Source organism: Echiichthys vipera (assembly GCF_963691815.1).
Source record: "Echiichthys vipera genome assembly, chromosome: 2".
NCBI lineage: Eukaryota > Metazoa > Chordata > Actinopteri > Perciformes > Trachinidae > Echiichthys > Echiichthys vipera.
This window is the reverse complement of record NC_139827.1, coordinates 35,307,214-35,324,751: the sequence shown is the minus strand read 5'-3', so window position 1 is coordinate 35,324,751 and position 17,538 is coordinate 35,307,214. Positions and strand designations below refer to the sequence as shown.

The following is a 17,538-nucleotide window of genomic DNA, read 5'->3' as shown; positions in this document are numbered from 1 at the left end:
TCACCGTTTCACATTATTAAATAGGAAGTCATATTTTGTACGATATCAGAGGATTTTTTTCTTTTCGTAAGAAGAAATGGCTTTTAAAGCAATGGTATTTGTGGTAGGCTTACTCAGTGTTAAAAATGACCTCTAAATAACTTAACTACGTGTCTTTCCAGTAAAAATGCCCCAACACAGTCACAGGAAGTACTTAATGCAGAAGAATTAGTCCCTATGAAAACTGTTGGTAGTGAAGTATATGGAGTATTCAGTAACGGGCATTATGTCTAGAAAATAAGGTTGGTGTTGACTTTTTTAAAAGTATTTTTTCAATGTTGTGAGCACAACAATCAAAATTCCATTCCCCTCTATCCTTTTGGGCCGAGGGAATAAAACTCCAAATTTGTGCTGACCTTAGCTATGTTTTGGTAATTGTAGTTGAACAAATCCTAATTGATGTGATCAGGGTGACTTTGGTCATTTAAATCAGCACTGCTGTGTCCAGTCAGTTTGGCTTATTTACTGCAGGGAATAATGACAGGCCTAATTGTGAATTTCTCTCTCTAGGTTTTGATGATGAAGTCAAGAAAAAGAAGGAAGGTGGTGGCGTTGGCTTGGTGAAGATTCTCCTTGGTGTTGGAGTGCTTTACTTTGCAGCCAAATGTTTCAGCTGGATGAGGAACTGGTGGAACGGGGGCTTCAATGAAATCATCCTCAAGAAGATACCATGGAGAACTCCAAGTTATCAATATCATCAAAAATTGCTGGATTATGTGTACTAAAATTTGTCTTCTTAACCCAACATGAAGACATCATACAGTGATTCTCAAATCAGTCTAAAATAACTATTGCATTGTGAAGACTAAAATACCGAATGTATCGCTGCCTCGAGGACCTTCAGCCTCTTTACATGGGGCGACTGCTCTAACCACTCAGCCAACGGCTGCCCCAACCATACTTTTCTTTGTTGGATAGACGATACACAGACTCATATGCGTAGAACAGCAGCTTGGAGTACCCAGCCTTGGAGACTAGTTCTGATGGTGGACTGCAACAATATTATCAGATCTGTGGCCATTTGTCTTCCTCATTAAGGTGAAGAGAGGAACAGAACTGTCAACTGAACTCCATTTGGTGGCAAGTTGGATCAAATGGTGGGGGAGGCTGCAGGACAATGCAGGTCCCGTCCTGGCCGTGGAACAATTGAACAGCACTTTACCCTAGAAGGACTGCTGTGGGGACATGGGAGTATGTCCATCCAGTCTACATGTTCTTTGGGAACATTGAGATGGCTTATGACTCCATCCCCCAAGGGGGATATTGCAGGAATATGGGGTGCTGGGATCCTGCCTTCTTGCCCTTCTGCCGTGCACAGACAGGCTGAACTTAATGAGGTTTTGGTTAGAGGTACTCAGCAAGTTTTAATTCCACAGACTCTTAAGCCACAACTCATACAGCTTGCCCACAACACTCACCAAGGCATGGTGAGGACAAAACAAAGGCTTAGGGAGCTTTATTGGTGGCCTGGTACGGACTCTGATGTTGAAGCTGCCATTAAGTCATGCACCACCTGCTCCCAACATGACAAAACTGCCATAACCAGAGCTGCTCCAATGCAACCGGTGCCCCTTCCCAATGCAGTCTGAGAAAACCTTGCCATGGATATCATGGACCCATTCCATTCTGCTCCACCTGACTGCCATCGCATTGGTGGACTATTACAGTAAATGGCCTGGGCGAGCTGTTCATCTACATCCGATGTTACATCAGCGACTGTCATTGCATTCTTGTCTGCTGTTTTCAGATGTAAAGGCCACCCCCTTGTTTCGCTGGAATGTAGTTTACTGATTCTAGAGAATACTGAGATCTTCAGAAGCTAATTTCAGTGAGTCTGTGGTACAGACTTGTGTGCCTCCATACATATATCACGCCAGAAGGTGGCAGTATCACTTCTTGAAACTCATGCATTCTGAATATAGCTACACTTGTCCTGACTGTAAACACCGTTTCTCTTGATTAGCTTACCTGCTAGCTTCCTTTTAATTTTTTACAACACAACAATGTTGTTATGCCTAGGCCTAGTCTGTCGGGGATAATACTATTCCTGATACTCTGAGAAATGTATCATTCATGTCTCATCAATGCATGTTACTAATTCAACTCCATATTTACCACTACGGTTGGTATTGTCATGTTATGTGACCTTGGCTGTGCCTGTTTCTTGCTGCTCTGCTGTATTAACTGCCATAACATATACGTCATATTTACATCACTATAACTATTATTATAGTTACTGTTACTTCTGTGGTTGCTTGCATCTCTGGAAGTGTGTGTGTCTGTCTGTCGTCTCTCTTTCCATCTGTCTTTCTTTTCTCTCTTTCTCTCTCCTTTTCTTCCTCTCCAACCGTCAAGACAGATGTCCGTCCTCCACAGAGCTGGGTCTGTCCGACGTTCCTGCCTGTTAAAGGGAAGGTTTTCAACGCCACCGTACTCTACGGGGGAATTGTTGGGTCTATGTAAATCATAAATAAGTCACAGAGTGTGGTCTATAGCTACTCTGTAAAGTGTCTTAAGATAACTTTTGTTATGATTTGGCAGTATAAATAAAATTGAATTGAATTGAATTGAATTGGGGTCTTTGCTGCGAGCCATCTGCTCCTTGTATGACCAAAGTGAATGCTGTATTCATATACTCTGCACAAAGTCAAGCACGTTTCCAGTGCGTGTTGGCCTCTGCCAGGGTTGCCTCTTGTCACTCTGTTTGTGGTTTTCATGGACAGGATATCAAGGCTCAGCCAGGGGGCGGAGAGTGTCCAGTTTGGGAACCTCAGAATTGCATCTCTACTCTTTGCGGACAACGTGGTTCTGTTGGCTTAGTCAGAACGTGACCTCCAGCGAGCTGTGGGGCAGTTTGCAGTATAGTGTGAAGCGGTTGAGATGACAGTCAGCACCTTCAAGTTTGAGGTTAGGTCCTCTGCCAGAAAACAGTGGATTGCACCCTGGGGGTTGAGAGTAAGTAACTGACTCGGGGTAGACCCAGAACACGCTGGAGATATTATTTATAGCTCATGTGGCATCGAAACATAGGAACAGAGGTGCTGAAGGGCGTTGCTAGGGAGAGGGATATCTTGAATACTTTGCTAAGCATTATTTGTTCTATGATTTAAACTAATATTCAACACAGTACTATGCCTATGGACTGTAAAACACAGACCCTCACGGCCGAAATCCGGCCTGAATCCTCCCGCTGCTCCAGATTAGCAGCTAGTGTATGTGCGATCGATAGTAGACTAACTTATTTTGCAAGTTTGGTGCAAGTGCATTTATTTAATTAGCATTACAGAGCTAAAATTTTGTGTTCCTAAACCATCTGTTGGTACAGTTGATCAGAGAGCAAACCATCTTGTCACATATAGTAATACCTCCACATGAATGACCACAGTCAGATGACGTTGTTAGCATGCTAACGATGCTAATCCTGACAACTAGCCTCCGAGGAGAAGTGAGGGCCAGGGGCTAGCTGTTACTCTGACGGAAATTTATAATTATGACTTTGTGTAACTCAAAACACAGAACAAGTCGCCCTTGTGTCCTGATATGTTGCTGTAAATGGAATGCCAGCTGGGCAGTTTTTAGCTATCTTTATTTGAACCGTCCTGCTGACGGGAGCTGTTTGTGCAGGCGTCTTTAAGACAGCCATCCTTGCAAGGAAATCATTTGGAAATAAACTCACATGGAGAAAGCCGCTCTTATTGTCTCTTCATCTTTCTTCACTGATCCTTATTGACTAATCTCCGACGACATCACTCAAGAGCCTGCGCCCCTAATTAGTCATAAACTTTAAGCCTGTGAATGTTCTCATTTGTCCAGGTCATCGTTATCCTCAAAGAAATTTCAGTCAAAAGCAGCTGGACTTGGTTATTTGTCTAGGAAGACGTTTCACCTCTCATCCAAGAGGCTTCATCAGTTCATGTACGCATCTGACCAGGCTTGGACTGGTCCAACTAAATGGTGTGAGATCCAGGTATTTAACCTCTCACAAGGCCGATGATGTCACTGGAACCCTTTGTGCTCCAAGTGCCAACGCCCGTTGTTAGAGTGGCAGTCGTTGGTGGGAGGTTGGTTTTTGACTTCGTCAGTGTTCCATTGAGTCTGAACGACAGTCGTTGGAGTCACAGGAGGCTATTTGTGTACAGTTGTTCTTTGAGGTTAGATTGTTGAATCTCCTGGGAAGGGATGAAAGGGCAGCATTGTAAATTGGAGATAAGTGGTGTCTCAGCCCTCCTCTGTTAAGCGATGGTTTCTCCACTTTTGCATAGATGGCTTCTTTTACTCCTCTTTCAAACCATCTGTCCTCTCTGTCCAAGATTTGGACAATGTTGTCATCAAAGGAGTGGGCTTTCTCCTTGAGATGTAAGTGGACAGCGGAGTCCAGGCCTGAGGAGTTAGCTCTCCTGTGTTGGGCCATGCGTTTATGCAGTGGATGTTTTGTTTCTCCAATGTAGAGATCTTTGCATTCCTCATTGCATTGGACAGCATAAACCAGGTTGCTTTTGTGGTGGTGTGGTGTTCTGTCCTTGGGATGTACTAGTCTCTGTCTGAGTGTGTTACCGGGTTTGAAATACACAGGGATGCAGTGTTTGTTGAAGATCCTCCTGAGTTTCTCTGATACCCCAGCCACATACGGGATGACTATATTGTTTCTCTTGTTTTCTTTTTCTTTCTCAACCACTTTGGTTTTCTTTCTGGAAGCAGCTGCAGTTTTCACAAAGGTCCGGCTGGGGTAGCCACAAGTTGTGAAGGCGCCTCTCAGGTGCTTGCGTTCTTCCCCTTGGGCCTGTGAGCTGGTGGGTACGTTATCAGCTCTATGCTGCAGTGTTCTGAAAACGCCAAGCTTGTGTTCCAAAGGGTGGTGAGAGTCGAACAGTAGATATTGATCTGTGTGAGTGGGTTTTCTGTATACCCCAATGTGGAGGCTCCTGTCATTCTCCATATGGACGTCACAGTCTTTGCCTTTTTAGACTGTGTTTCTCTAACAGCTGCCCCGGGTACTGTCATCAGTGTGAGCCGGTGTTACCCTGCTGTGGTTTCTGTTGTGTTTCTCTAACAGCTGCCCTGAGTACAGTCATCAGTGTGAGCCAGTGCTAACCTACTGTGGTTTCTGTTGTGTTTCTCTAACAGCTGCCCCGGGTACAGTCATCAGTGTGAGCCGGTGTTACCCTGCTGTAGTCTCTGTTGTGTTTCTCTAACAGCTGCCCCGGGTACAGTCATCAGTGTGAGCCGGTGTTACCCTACTGTGGTTTCTGTTGTGTTTCTCTAACAGCTGCAGCTGTGCTCCGCCTCTCGTCACATTGACAAACATCTTACCAAAGATTTTCAGGCCACATCTCATCTCTACTGTGGCCGATATGATCGCAATTCATTACTGACTACATTTGGTAGTCGGGGAGACCAGGTACAGTTGTTACAGGGGACGGTTGTAACACCTTAGATCAGAATCAATCAATCAATCAGAAACAAGCAACAGTGACATCACTCATTCTCTAGCTGTAAAAAAAAAAAAAAGAAAAGAAAAAAAGGAGCCACATCAGGATCTCACAAAGTAGGTTATCAGCAAAAACTGTTTTTTTTTTTTTTTTATTAGTATCATTTTTGGATACTGTACTGATATTAAATACCATAAAAATCCAAACATGTATATTTAGAATCACTGTTTTGTAAACTAGAAATGCAAATGTCTAACATCCTCCAAAGTAGCAGTTAAGCTAGCCACACAAGGGCAAAACATGGCTGAAGGTCCAAGGATGGTTATAACACCCATAGACTTTATAAAAAAATAGACGTAGTCTCTCCGCTGGGGCTCGTTTTCTCAACTTAATCCAATCATATGCGCCTCTGGGAGCTGCCATTTTGCCGCCATTTTGTCAGACTTTGACTCCGCCTCATTTCCTCTTAACAAAAAAGGGGATTGGTGTGACGTTAGGGGGAGGGAGATACGTCCATCTGGCTGACATTTACAGAATTAGCCACATTAGCTCACATTAGATCGAGTGGGAGCCCATTGTCCTGTGTCTCCTGCTCCAGGAGTGAAGTGCAGGCAACATTTATAATGTATGATTTAAACTGATATTCACAGTACCATGCTCATAGACTGTAAAACATCGACCCTCACGGCCTGAATCCTCTCGCTGCTCCAAATTAGCATCTAGTGTATGTGTCATAGATAGCAGGCTGAACTGCAAGTCATGTTGCAAGTGTGGCTATTTAATTAGCATAACAGTGCTAACGTTAACATGTTGTGTTCCTAAACTATCTGTTGGTTCAGTTGATCGAAGAACAAACCATCTTGTCACTTATGGAAACACCACCACATAAATGACCACAGTCCAGGTTCAGATGACGAAGTTAGCATGCTAATGATGCTAATCCTGACAATTAGCCTCCGAGGAGAAGTGAGGGCCAGAGGCGAGCTGTCACTCAAGAGGCCACGCCCTTAATTATTCATACACTTTAACCTCCAATAAAATAGAAACTAGACTGGTACAAACAACTTCACCCCCTCAGCATTGTCATGGAGATATGTCCTAAACATACAGACTAGAATGTTATTTTGTCCCAGCCCATAAACAGGTTTAATGATGCTGTGTAAACGGCCTGTTTACAGTTTTTCTCAATTGCTAAAACACTAAATCCTGTTGTCTGAACCAATTTCTCTGTTGCCTGAACACACTGATTGAATCAATCACTCTTTTGGCAGAACCATGAGCACTTTTCACCTGTTTAGACACAACTTACCAACACATTTTCATTGTGATTCACATGTGCTGCATAATGGTGAGCACAGGTGGCAAAAGTCAAACACAATTAAAGCACGGTTGTCACTACTTGAACACAACAACTCAAAATTGATAACACTTGTGGCTAATGATGTGAGGGAATATATAAAGTCAGTTCAGAGAGCACTGATTTGAGAGTTTTTTTGTCTTTGTGTAAAGTGCTAAATGCAAGTTTTTTTGTTTTGCAACATGCATTCAGCTTCATGTCCTGAACATTGTTTCTATTTTTCTATGTAGTGTTTAGTGACTGCTCAGTAGTGTTTTTAATTTTGATTGACTTGGGGCATGATTTGACAACAAAGTTCAGTTTTGGGCACAGATTGAACTGTTTTGAGGTGAAAGTTTGGTTTTGCAAGAAGAGTCTGAGGTTTTGTGAACGTAGCTTGAAAATTGGGGTTTGTGTTTACAGTTTAGAGAAAGGGAGAGAAGCTTTCAAGAAATGTGTCTTAGCAATCGAGAAAAACTGTAACATGGGGGTCAATGAGAAACTGCTCTGTTATGAAACCTGCCCCTAGTGGACACTCAGAGAACTGACGCTTTTGGAGCTTCCTGATTGGATCAACCAGGAAATGGTGGGGGCTTGGTAACACCCTGTCAATCCTCAAGGCTTGGATGGATGGATGGATGGATGGATGGATGTAGGAATGGATGGAGGGATAGATAGATCTAGAAAAATAGATAGATCTGAAGATATTGAAATGTTATTGCTAAATGTAATGAGTAGTAGCTGCAGGTTGGTCACCTGTAGTGTTTTTGACTGCAGGACGTCAAATACCAGAAAGAAAAAAAATAGCCAGATGGCTGTGTTTTATCTTCTTGTTGGCGGGAAGGTTTTTCTCTTTTATGTTTATTGTTGAGGATGTCCACCTCACACCCATGATGAACAGATGCAGGACAAAACGTACCACATTTGTGTTTTGTGTATTTGCATAACTTTTTCTCTGAAGACAGGAATAAGATTGTCTAATGCAAGTGTGAACTAAAATCAGTGTCCCAGATAAACACGTTCAGCTGGACCATTTTGAAGTAAGCTGAAAGTAAAAAGTATTTAGAATACATTACTTTACTTGAGTTATCCAAGGGAATGCATTACAGATTACATTTTAGGACATGTAATCAGTAATCTGTGAGGGAATACATTTAAAAAGGAACCCTCCAACACTGGAGCTGTCCATGTGTCCTCTGTGGGCGTGTGGGAGATACTAAAATGAAGCTGCACAGGAAACCTAATGTGCCTAATTGATTAGAATTATTTGTTACAGTGGAACACATAGCTGCAGTTTTATTCTATACTGTGCTCCATTCCATTTTCTCTCTCTCGCCCTCTCAAATAAGTTGTATTGGCATGATAGATCAGAAACCTGTATGGCCATAGCAGGAGAGTAAATTATGAATATTGACAGATGATTAGCAATATATATTAAATAATGCGCAAATATGATCAATCTTATCAAACACACACACACACAGGAGAGTAAAATATGAGAACAAATTATTACTTGTTTTATTCTGAAATACTGTTTTTATTGTCCAGAATTTGACAGAATATCCTCTGTGTCTATCCCACTGCTGTACTACCAGCATGTTCTTTAAATAACCAAGGCACTTCAACAAAAACCTTTATTTAGTGAAAAAAACAGTGATCAGATGAGAGAACCCTTTCAGATCCCTCCCAGTTCTTGGTGTTGTGTGATCATAGAAGACAAGGGTGGGACTACTTTTCTTCATCGTTCCTTCCTACCCCAGGTGATGCATGACCTCTTCGTGTCATACCTTCTCTGTTTATGATGATAAAGAAGTGTGGCTCTGACATTAACACATACTGTACACGCTCACTGATGGCCTTTTGCCTTTAATATGCCTGCAGTGACAACGCAGAACGCAACAATCACACTGGGTATAATTAAACAATGGGTGCAGTCAAAATGTGCTCATGAGTCAATGCACATCTATATAGAGAGAATAATGGAATTCAATAAAGAGTCAATTACTTGAGTGACAGCATAAGGTTCATTTGACATCAACATCTGTCTTTTTTTTGCTATGTTAATGTTGATATGTTAATATTAAAAATGTTGATGATAAAAGTGTACCCCTGGTTTGAGAAGCAAGTTCACCCCTGCTGATATAACGTACAGTAGGTATCTACAGACTGAAAAAAACAGTTTAAGTCAGGGCTCAACACTAACTTTTGTGTTTGTCATTTTTTCGGTCACCTTATATTTGGAGTAAGATACCATAAAGGCCTAACAGTAAAAAAGGCTTTCATACAGTAACCAAACATTTCTTTGTAGTTTGTGTTTTATCTAATACTTAAGTCTTAATCTCAAGTGCTATCAGCCCGTGTCCACCATCAGTTCCTTGTATACAAAGTCATTTTTTTCCAGATCATAGAGGCCAAGATGCTTCTCCTCCCAGGACTTTGCCGTTTTCTTTTTTGTTTGTCCTCCAGGTTCATCTGGTTCTGTGTCATTTGAATCAATTTGCACATTTGTTTTTTGATGTTGACAGGTTGGTAGGATGCCTCCCCTCGTAATCAATCTCCTAAACTTGTCTCTAAAATAAATGCCTGTGCACACACGAGGGAGCGCATATGCAGCGCTGTCTGGTTTCTGTTCTGATTGTAATATCATTAATGCAAAAAATATGTATTTTGGGATAAAAAAATATATAAAAATGTGTAAAAGCCTTGTTAGTTAAAATATAGTCTGCTTCAATGAGCTCCAGCTTGGAATGCTTTAATCAATATTTATTATCTTTAAAAATGTCTAGAAACTAAAATAAAAACTGAAAAAATCATAGTTTATTCTTAACTATTCATATTTTTCTATCTGAATGCTCAGTTAGGTTTTAGCTAGAAGCACGGTATGAGCTCATCTTCTATGCTTTCATGGAAACAATTTTAAGAGATCCTGTTAGTTGTGTCATTTATTTTCACTTTTTACACATCAGACCTGTGTAGAAAGAGAAGTGTGGTGGGGGAGGTTTTACCCCAGACCGCTGTATCACACAAAACATCCCTCTTAACTCAACGTCCACTGACCGCTTTTTCAAGAGCTTTGAACTCCATCTCATGGGTGGAGTCTGCTCCGTTCAGTGGCCAAGACATGTGGTTTACTGTAAGATGGAACTTTCACATTCGACACATTAAGTTTCTGCCAGAATTTTATTTCTCTAGTCAGGGTGGAAACAGCACAAAAACCAGAAAACTCTGCATTGACTTCCAAGATAATTACAGTAACCCCTGTATAGTTGTGTGGGACATCTGGAGACTGCAATCTGCCATCAGGGTACAGCCCTGGTACGGCCACAGCATGACTGGACCACTGACCGTGCTGAAGCAGCATGACTGTTGTACACTCATCGCACAGACAGCCACAGCACTATTCATCATTATACAATAAATATGTAATCCAAACAATGACACGGTAAAAATCAGAGACGTATAGTGATCATCTGGGAAGAGGATGACGCTGGCACGAAAGGAAATGTGTTGGTGATGTTTGGTTTAAAATATAAGATGCATCGGCAAACCCAGAATCACATCCACAGCCGAGCCCGTCTTCCTACAGTATGTACAGTATGGACGTATGTGTACGTGTCAGAGAGGTTTTTCTGGTAGGTGCCAACTATACAGAGTGTGTGTGTGTGTGTGTGTGTGTGTGTGTGTGTGTGTGTGTGTGTGTGTGTGTGTGGTCTATCGGTAGAGGTAATCAGCTTGTATGTTTGCAGCTATCTCTGCCTCCCACTTGTCTCCGTTGTTGAGGAGCTTCTCCTTGTTGTAGAGCAGTTCTTCATGGGTTTCCGTGGAAAACTCAAAGTTAGGACCCTGAACAAAGAAGGGAAGAGAGAGGAATGTAACAGAGAAGAGCAGGATTCAGAACAAAGAGTGGACAAAAGGCAAAGGTGAGGACTGTCATTAAAACAGGCAGTGTTAAAAGATTTACTTTCACATCAGTTGCGTCATTTAAAGCAGGGCTGCCCAACTCGGCTCCTCGAGGGCCACTGTCCTGCATGTTTTAGGTTTCTCTCTGCTCCAACACACCTGAATCTAATGCCTGTGAATGTTCTCATTCGTCCAAGTCATCGTTATCCTCAAAGCAATTTCAGTCAAAAACAACTGGACTGGTTGTTTGTCTAGGAAGACGTTTCACCCCTCATCCAAGAGGCTTCATCAGTTCATGTACGCATCTGACCAGGCTGGGACTGGTCCAACTAACTGGTGTGGAGATCCAGGTATTTAACCTCTCACAAGGCCGATGATGTCACTGACACCCTTTGTGCTCCAAGTGCCCACGCCCGTCGTTAGAGTGACAGTCGTTGGTTGGATTGTTGAATCTCCTGGGAGGGGATGAAAGGGCGGCATTGTAAATTGGAGATAAGTGAGAGACACCACTTATCTCCAATTTACAATGCCGCCCTTTCATCCCTTCCCAGGAGATTCAACAATCTAACCTCAAAGGACAACTGTTCACACATGGCCCGGGTGACCCCAACGACTGTCGTTCAGACTCAATAGAGCACTAACGAAGTCGAAACCAACTGCCCACCAACGACTGTCACTCTAACGACGGGCGTGGGCACTTGGAGCACAAAGGGTGTCAGTGACATCATCGGCCTTGTGAGAGGTTAAATACCTGGATCTCCACACCAGTTAGTTGGACCAGTCCCAGCCTGGTCAGATGCGTACATGAACTGATGAAGCCTCTTGGATGAGAGGTAAAACGTCTTCCTAGACAAACAACCAGTCCAGTTGTTTTTGACTGAAATTGCTTTGAGGATACTGAATCTAATGATGTGCTCATTATCAAGCAGCTGAAGCTTGTCACAGGTTCAAAAATCGTTAAAGAAAAAATCGTGTTGGAGCAGAGAGAAACCTAAAACATGCAGGAGAGTGGCCCTCCAGGAACAGATTGGGCAGCGCTGAGTTAAAGCCACACCTAGGACTTGCTCTCAGGCTCCCCCTATAGTTGGGAAACAGTATTTTCTCAGACTACTGTCCTAAAAGTTGTCCATAAACGTGCATTTGTTGACAAGCCAAGGATACACGCAACACAGTCCGCCCAAGCCAGAAGAACCTGAAGGTTTTATTTTTTTTTCCAGAGACCAAAATATCAAAGTCCTTTCGTTCAGGTAGCTCATTAACTAGTAGTCCTACATCATGAGAGCTAAGTGTCCATCGAGGTGAAGCCCTCTTCCTCCTTTAGCTCACGCCAGCGAGAGAACTCTGGGCCAATACTGATCCTTGTCCGCCCTCGGATTCTGTCACTGTCCCTTTTTTTTTTCTTTTCCGACAAAACCTTTGCTTTCCTCGGTTTAGTTTCATTTTCAGCTATGACATAAACACAGTAAACACAGTCTAAACACACCAACCAACAGACAGGCATACACACGCTACGCAAGACAGCTGGGCTGGCAGGAGATGATGATTGAGAGATTATATTTAGGGTTTTCCTCTCTCTCTGCATGTTGAACACGTGTGCTGTAGCAGTCTTCACATTAATCCAACAGACTTTCATTCAGACTTGTGTCAGAGTTGAAAGTGATACAGAAATGCTACAGTTCTGACAGTGAGATTGGCATCATGACTTTTATGGAAAAGTGACCCATATTTATTCAGACATGAGACCAACATGTTAAACTGCAATCAAATTGATCTGAAAGTGGCTTTAATTTAATTAGCAACCAGTACTTTATAAATTATAATTCCACTTTTGAGGAAATCTTTTGTAGTTGCAGCAGAAACAGCTTTTCTATTCAACTTGTTTATAGTTTGTTCATAATGAGGCAAAACAGCACAAATGTCAGTTATCTATTTTCATACTCATGGCCGTATATTTGATTTGTTTTCTTCATATTCCATTCCTACTTGTCTAGCTACGGTTACACCCTTAACCTCGCTTTTAATTGTGCATCTGCTCTTACACTGCAGTGCAATATGTGCCCCCTTTTGTCTCATTTTGACGTCTGATTAATGAAAAGTGGTGGCACAGAACAAACAGCTGTGCAGAAGTGCTTGGAAGGCAAGATCTCTTAGAAACAAAAAACAGTTGGAAACAAAGGGCACTGTTCAAAGAACTTGAAGGATCAGCGATCATGTGATGTGCCACATGAGAAAGGGAGCATGCCTGAGCATGTTGAGGGCCTGCATCATCAGGATCATACACACCTCTACAATGGCGTCCACAGGACATGCCTCCTGACAGAAGCCGCAGTAGATGCATTTGGTCATGTCGATGTCATAGCGAGTCGTCCTCCTGCTGCCGTCACCACGAGTCTCTGCTTCGATGGTGATGGCCTGGACACACACATTGTTGGACATGAAGAAACTCACTCTCAGAGCTCAGTTTTTTCTCTGATCTGATATCAGGAATGGAGATTGAATATAAAAGATGAATTTACAACTGACAATAAATGTTTATTTAATCGTACATTCCACATGTTATTGCCAGTTAAGACAGTCACTTACGATTTAAACAGAAATATAAGCAAAGTTGTTTTGTCGGAGGTGAACCTGGGACTTTTACCTTCTGTATATGGGGCTCCCACTCTACCGGGTGAGCCTCAGGGCGCCCCTCAATCAAGCCATATCTAGTGAGTGTGAGTGCGTGTGTGCGTGTGCATGTGTGTACCTGCGCAGGGCAGATGGCTTCACACAGCTTGCAGGCGATGCAGCGCTCCTCTCCTGAAGGATACCTGTTGAAACATCATTACAAAGATTTTGTTAAGGAGGGATCTAGAGTGCTGCTACTGCATCTTTAATATGAGCTACAAAATGTCTTTTGTACATTAAGGTTTAAATATATATATAATAAGCCATTCTCATGCTCACTCAGGTCTCCTAAACTGTTTGTTACACAGATTTGGTGCTAAATGTATCTATTTTTTACTGCTCAAGAATTAATAAAAATGGTCAAAAGTCCCTCCAAAATACCACATTACGACAACCAGACCCTGAGGAACACCATAGGAAAATGGATGAAAAACATTGACATTTGGAGCATTTTCTCAGTGATTGGATAGTGTGTTATGTCCAGAGTACTCAGAAACCCTCTTATTGTCATTATATCTGTAAAAACCAGCTATCCTCTGAATGCTCCAGGTCTCTAGTTTGTGGTTATAAATTGCATGACACAGTTTTATACAAAAAATTCTCTCACTTCAATAAAATTGCTGCTATGAGGATTAACATCATCACACATGAATACATACAGTACTCTAAAATGGAGTATTGTGATATTTCTGAATACTGGGGTCCATAAACGGTCTTAAAAGTCATAAATTGGGTCTGACTGGAAAGCTGAGACTCTTGTGGATTTTCAAAACTCATATAGCCCCAATCCTCTAGGTGGTCGATTAGTGGTGGCCCTCACCTGCGCAGTGCGTGTTCTCCTCTGAAGCGAGGCGACAGCGGCCCCTTCTCAAACGGGTAATTGATGGTGGCGGGCTCTCTAAACAGGTAGCTCATCGTCATGCCCAGACCTGACATCATAACACAATCATTCATGTTTGAAATAGGGCTAAACGATTAATCATTAAAAGTTCACAAACTTGATTCAGGCATGTAGGTTATCTCATTCTGAAGCCAAGAACCGACGTGAATGCAAAAAGGGAAATGAATGCTAATTTGATTGTTTGTAAATAATCTCTGTTATGTATGTGTGTGTGTGACATGGAGCTGACCTCTGAAGAGCTCTGTCCACAGCAGCGTCTGAGCAGCTCGGTCTGTGACGGACTTCATGTCTGTAGGGATGTCTTGGGCATTCACATACTCTGCACAAACACAGGGGAGAGAACAGCTGTTGAGACTGGTGGTGTGTGTGTTCCACAGATGGTCACAAGTGATGGGGTAGTCCAAGTCTCATGTCTTTGATGGGGCAGTCCAAGTTTAGCATCAAGTCTTTGAATGGGTAGTCCAAGTTTAGACGAGGATTTCTCATGTCACATCATGTTTGATACAGAGAGTAGCCGGAAAAACGGAAAAACACACACACGCACACACACGCACGCACACGCACACGCACACATGCACACGCACACGCACACCCACAGATAATCGGTGAATGTGGCAAGTTCCTTAATCAATCGTACAAGACACGTAAGAACCAATCTGCGACCCAATGAGTTGAGCTTAAGTGCTGGAGTATTACTTACTGAATCCTTGCTTTTGTGTGGACACACTGAAGGACCTCACTAGATTCTGGCTGGACACAAGAGTGCCTAAAATGATAGATAGAAAGTGAATTATAATTGAGATACTACATGCTATTGATTATACAAATGAAGGATGCTACACAGGTCCTGATGTGTGCCTAATGTTGATGTTTTTATGTGGCTCATACAGTATTATTGATACAAATATTTGATCAGAGATTTTACAACTGTTGTTGTGACATTTACAAATTATCATCAAACAGTCATTTCACTGGAATTGTACATTATATGACTTCATGTGAAAAATGAAATGATGGATTGACTGATGAGCATTTTGTGTGCATCTGGAGCGGTTTCTGTTCCTGAGGCTGAGAAATCTTACCAGGCCTTGACACAGAGTAAAGCAAACGCAGTGTTGCAGCCATCACGTCTTTGAATCTGAAAACAGACACAATCACTTTGAGGAACAGTTCACAAATAGTGACAAACTAGCGATGTTATCAACACAGCATCAATCTCATAAAGGCCAAAGCATGTCGGTCAACTTTTTTGTAGTTGTTTTGATAAATTAACAGGAGTCAGGACTGATTTTGCGTGACCATTTCAATGTAATTTCATTGTTAGATAGCAGGTCCCTGTAAACTTCCTGTCAGCTGAGGTTTTTCGCATACACTGCAACATAAATAAACGGGGACACATTTCGAATGTTTAGGTTTACGGTAGGTAAATTGTTGATAGTGATTTCTGGAAGATTTGGATAGCTCACAGGTATGGGATAAAAAAGACTCCATCTACGTCTTATCATCTTCCCACATCTGATCAGTGTCGACTGAAGTAGAGGATCAGGCAGGCATCGGTTATGGAAGCAGGGGGAAATCCATACCGTGCATCCCGTTTAATATTACTGCAACATTAGGTTAGGACATCTTCTGTTAGTCAACACCTGTTCTCCACTGCACCGTTTCTCAGATGCTAAAGTAAGCCGCATCTCACTTCATGTTACAGAGTCATATAACTTACTGAAGCACAGCAAACTCACTCTGATGGGAGCTCACATAAACGTTCACCGGGGATTCTTGACTTGAGCTAACACTGATGCTAACAAGTAACGCTAACTAACCTCGGTAGCATGACATTGTTTAGCTAGTGTTAGCCAAGAGCGAAGTATCTCTGCAAATCCCACACAGAACACCTTGTAAACACACAACAGCCTCTCTGCACGCAGCACACGAGTGAAAAGGAAAGGATTATCGCTACACTAAGACAGATAGAAGCCAGGTTAGGACACATAACACTACTGTCAAGGACTTTTGCACAAAGGTCGCGTAAGGTAAATTAAAGGTGATAATAATCCTTTCAAGACCAGATACATGATAATATTTAATTAACTATGTGATGTGACAGAAAAGAGCAGTGTAAGCATTTACATGCCATGAATTGAACTGGTTTTAAACTCACCGAAATGTCGCTATTTGGCCTTCTGAACCAGAACAGCGGACGATTTACGGAGCGGACAGTGCGTGCACAGGAAGTTACCCAACGTCATAGCGTCACTACAGCACAGCTTTTTACGATTGCCATGACAGTTGTTTAATAATGGGAACGACTTACCCAAACTCTTCACACAGTTAGCAAAACAGTCTGTGTAGGCTGTAAAATTAACACATGTATCGTTGCTTTGACACCAAATACAAACAGTTAACACACATTTCAAATGTTACAAACAAGCTCAACTAAGACCAAAACAATGGAATTTTACTTCCACATTTACAAAGGCTTTCACACAGAGTGTCAGAACAGATCCCATCATGTTCTAAACCTAAGTGAGAACAGTTTAATAAAATGTAAATTTATATATGTAAATCAGAAACATATCGTGTGTGAAGGCCCTAAACATGATACGCAGTAAAAAACGCTTTGTGAAGGCCGTTCCATTCATTTCCTATGCTGTAGGCGGTAGAGCCCAATGTAGCGGTGCACACATTTGTCTCTCTGCTGCTGCGCTCAAAGTTTAAATCAGCTGAACTTTGACCTTGTTGCTGCTGACCTTTCAAAAGCTCAACCAATAAGATAAAAGCTTTGAGTGTGATGTTTACGTTTCCTTGGCAACCAGAGGGCGACATCATGCCGGTTCGAAAGACGGAGGAAATGATGATGGAGTTTCCTGAAGTATTTCACGTTACATTAACGTCGTATCTGGGGAGAAAAGGTAAAGCTTGGAGGTTTATCAGCATGCTACAGAGACTGGAGCATCTAATTGGCATTAAAGGAACCGCACTGAGCTGGTTTAAGTCATATATATCAGATAGATCTCAGTTTGTACATGTTAATGACAAATCCTCCATGCACACTAAAGTTAGTCACGGAGTCCCACAGGGTTCTGTCCTTGGACCGATTCTTTTCACCTTATATATGCTTCCCTTAGGAAATATTATAAGGAAGCACTCCATAAACTTTCATTGTTATGCTGATGATACACAATTATATTTGTCGATCAAACCAGAAGAAACCGATCAGTTAGATAAACTTCAAATGTGCATTAAGGAAATAAAAAGCTGGATGACCT

The 17,538-nt window shown here is 42.1% G+C and overlaps 2 protein-coding genes across 3 annotated transcripts in view; one reads left to right on the top strand and one right to left on the bottom strand.

Annotated features, from left to right (window-relative positions):
• The window catches only part of LOC310959133 (uncharacterized protein), a 30,241-nt gene extending 20,412 nt beyond the window's left edge, over positions 1 to 9,829 (top strand). For both annotated transcript variants that reach the window (XM_083930377.1, XM_083930376.1), the window contains exon 5: positions 550 to 9,829. In XM_083930377.1, coding sequence (XP_083786503.1) covers positions 550 to 603 — 54 coding nt within the window. In that variant the 3' untranslated portion in view covers positions 604 to 9,829. The remainder of the gene's footprint in view (positions 1 to 549) is intronic.
• A 611-nt stretch (positions 9,830 to 10,440) lies between these two features.
• ndufs8a (NADH:ubiquinone oxidoreductase core subunit S8a) lies at positions 10,441 to 16,493 on the bottom strand. Its single transcript, XM_083930395.1, has 8 exons — positions 16,431 to 16,493; positions 15,355 to 15,410; positions 14,973 to 15,038; positions 14,502 to 14,591; positions 14,192 to 14,300; positions 13,451 to 13,514; positions 12,988 to 13,116; positions 10,441 to 10,647 (listed from the first exon to the last, which is right to left on the bottom strand). Exons 2-8 carry the CDS (start codon positions 15,395 to 15,397, stop codon positions 10,516 to 10,518), a joined length of 633 nt encoding a protein of 210 aa, XP_083786521.1. The 5' UTR covers positions 15,398 to 15,410; positions 16,431 to 16,493; the 3' UTR covers positions 10,441 to 10,515.
• Between the last annotated feature and the right edge of the window lie 1,045 nt (positions 16,494 to 17,538).

Excerpts from the sequence above, each read along its gene's own strand:
- ndufs8a (XM_083930395.1), bottom strand. The coding sequence starts at position 15,397 with ATGGCTGCAACACTGCGTTTGCTTTACTCTGTGTCAAGGCCTG. Across the intron at positions 15,039-15,354 it reads TTACTCTGTGTCAAGGCCTG|GCACTCTTGTGTCCAGCCAG; the intron begins GTAAGATTTCTC and ends CTATCATTTTAG. Across the intron at positions 13,117-13,450 it reads AAGCCATCTGCCCTGCGCAG|GCCATCACCATCGAAGCAGA; the intron begins GTACACACATGC and ends GTGTGTGTCCAG.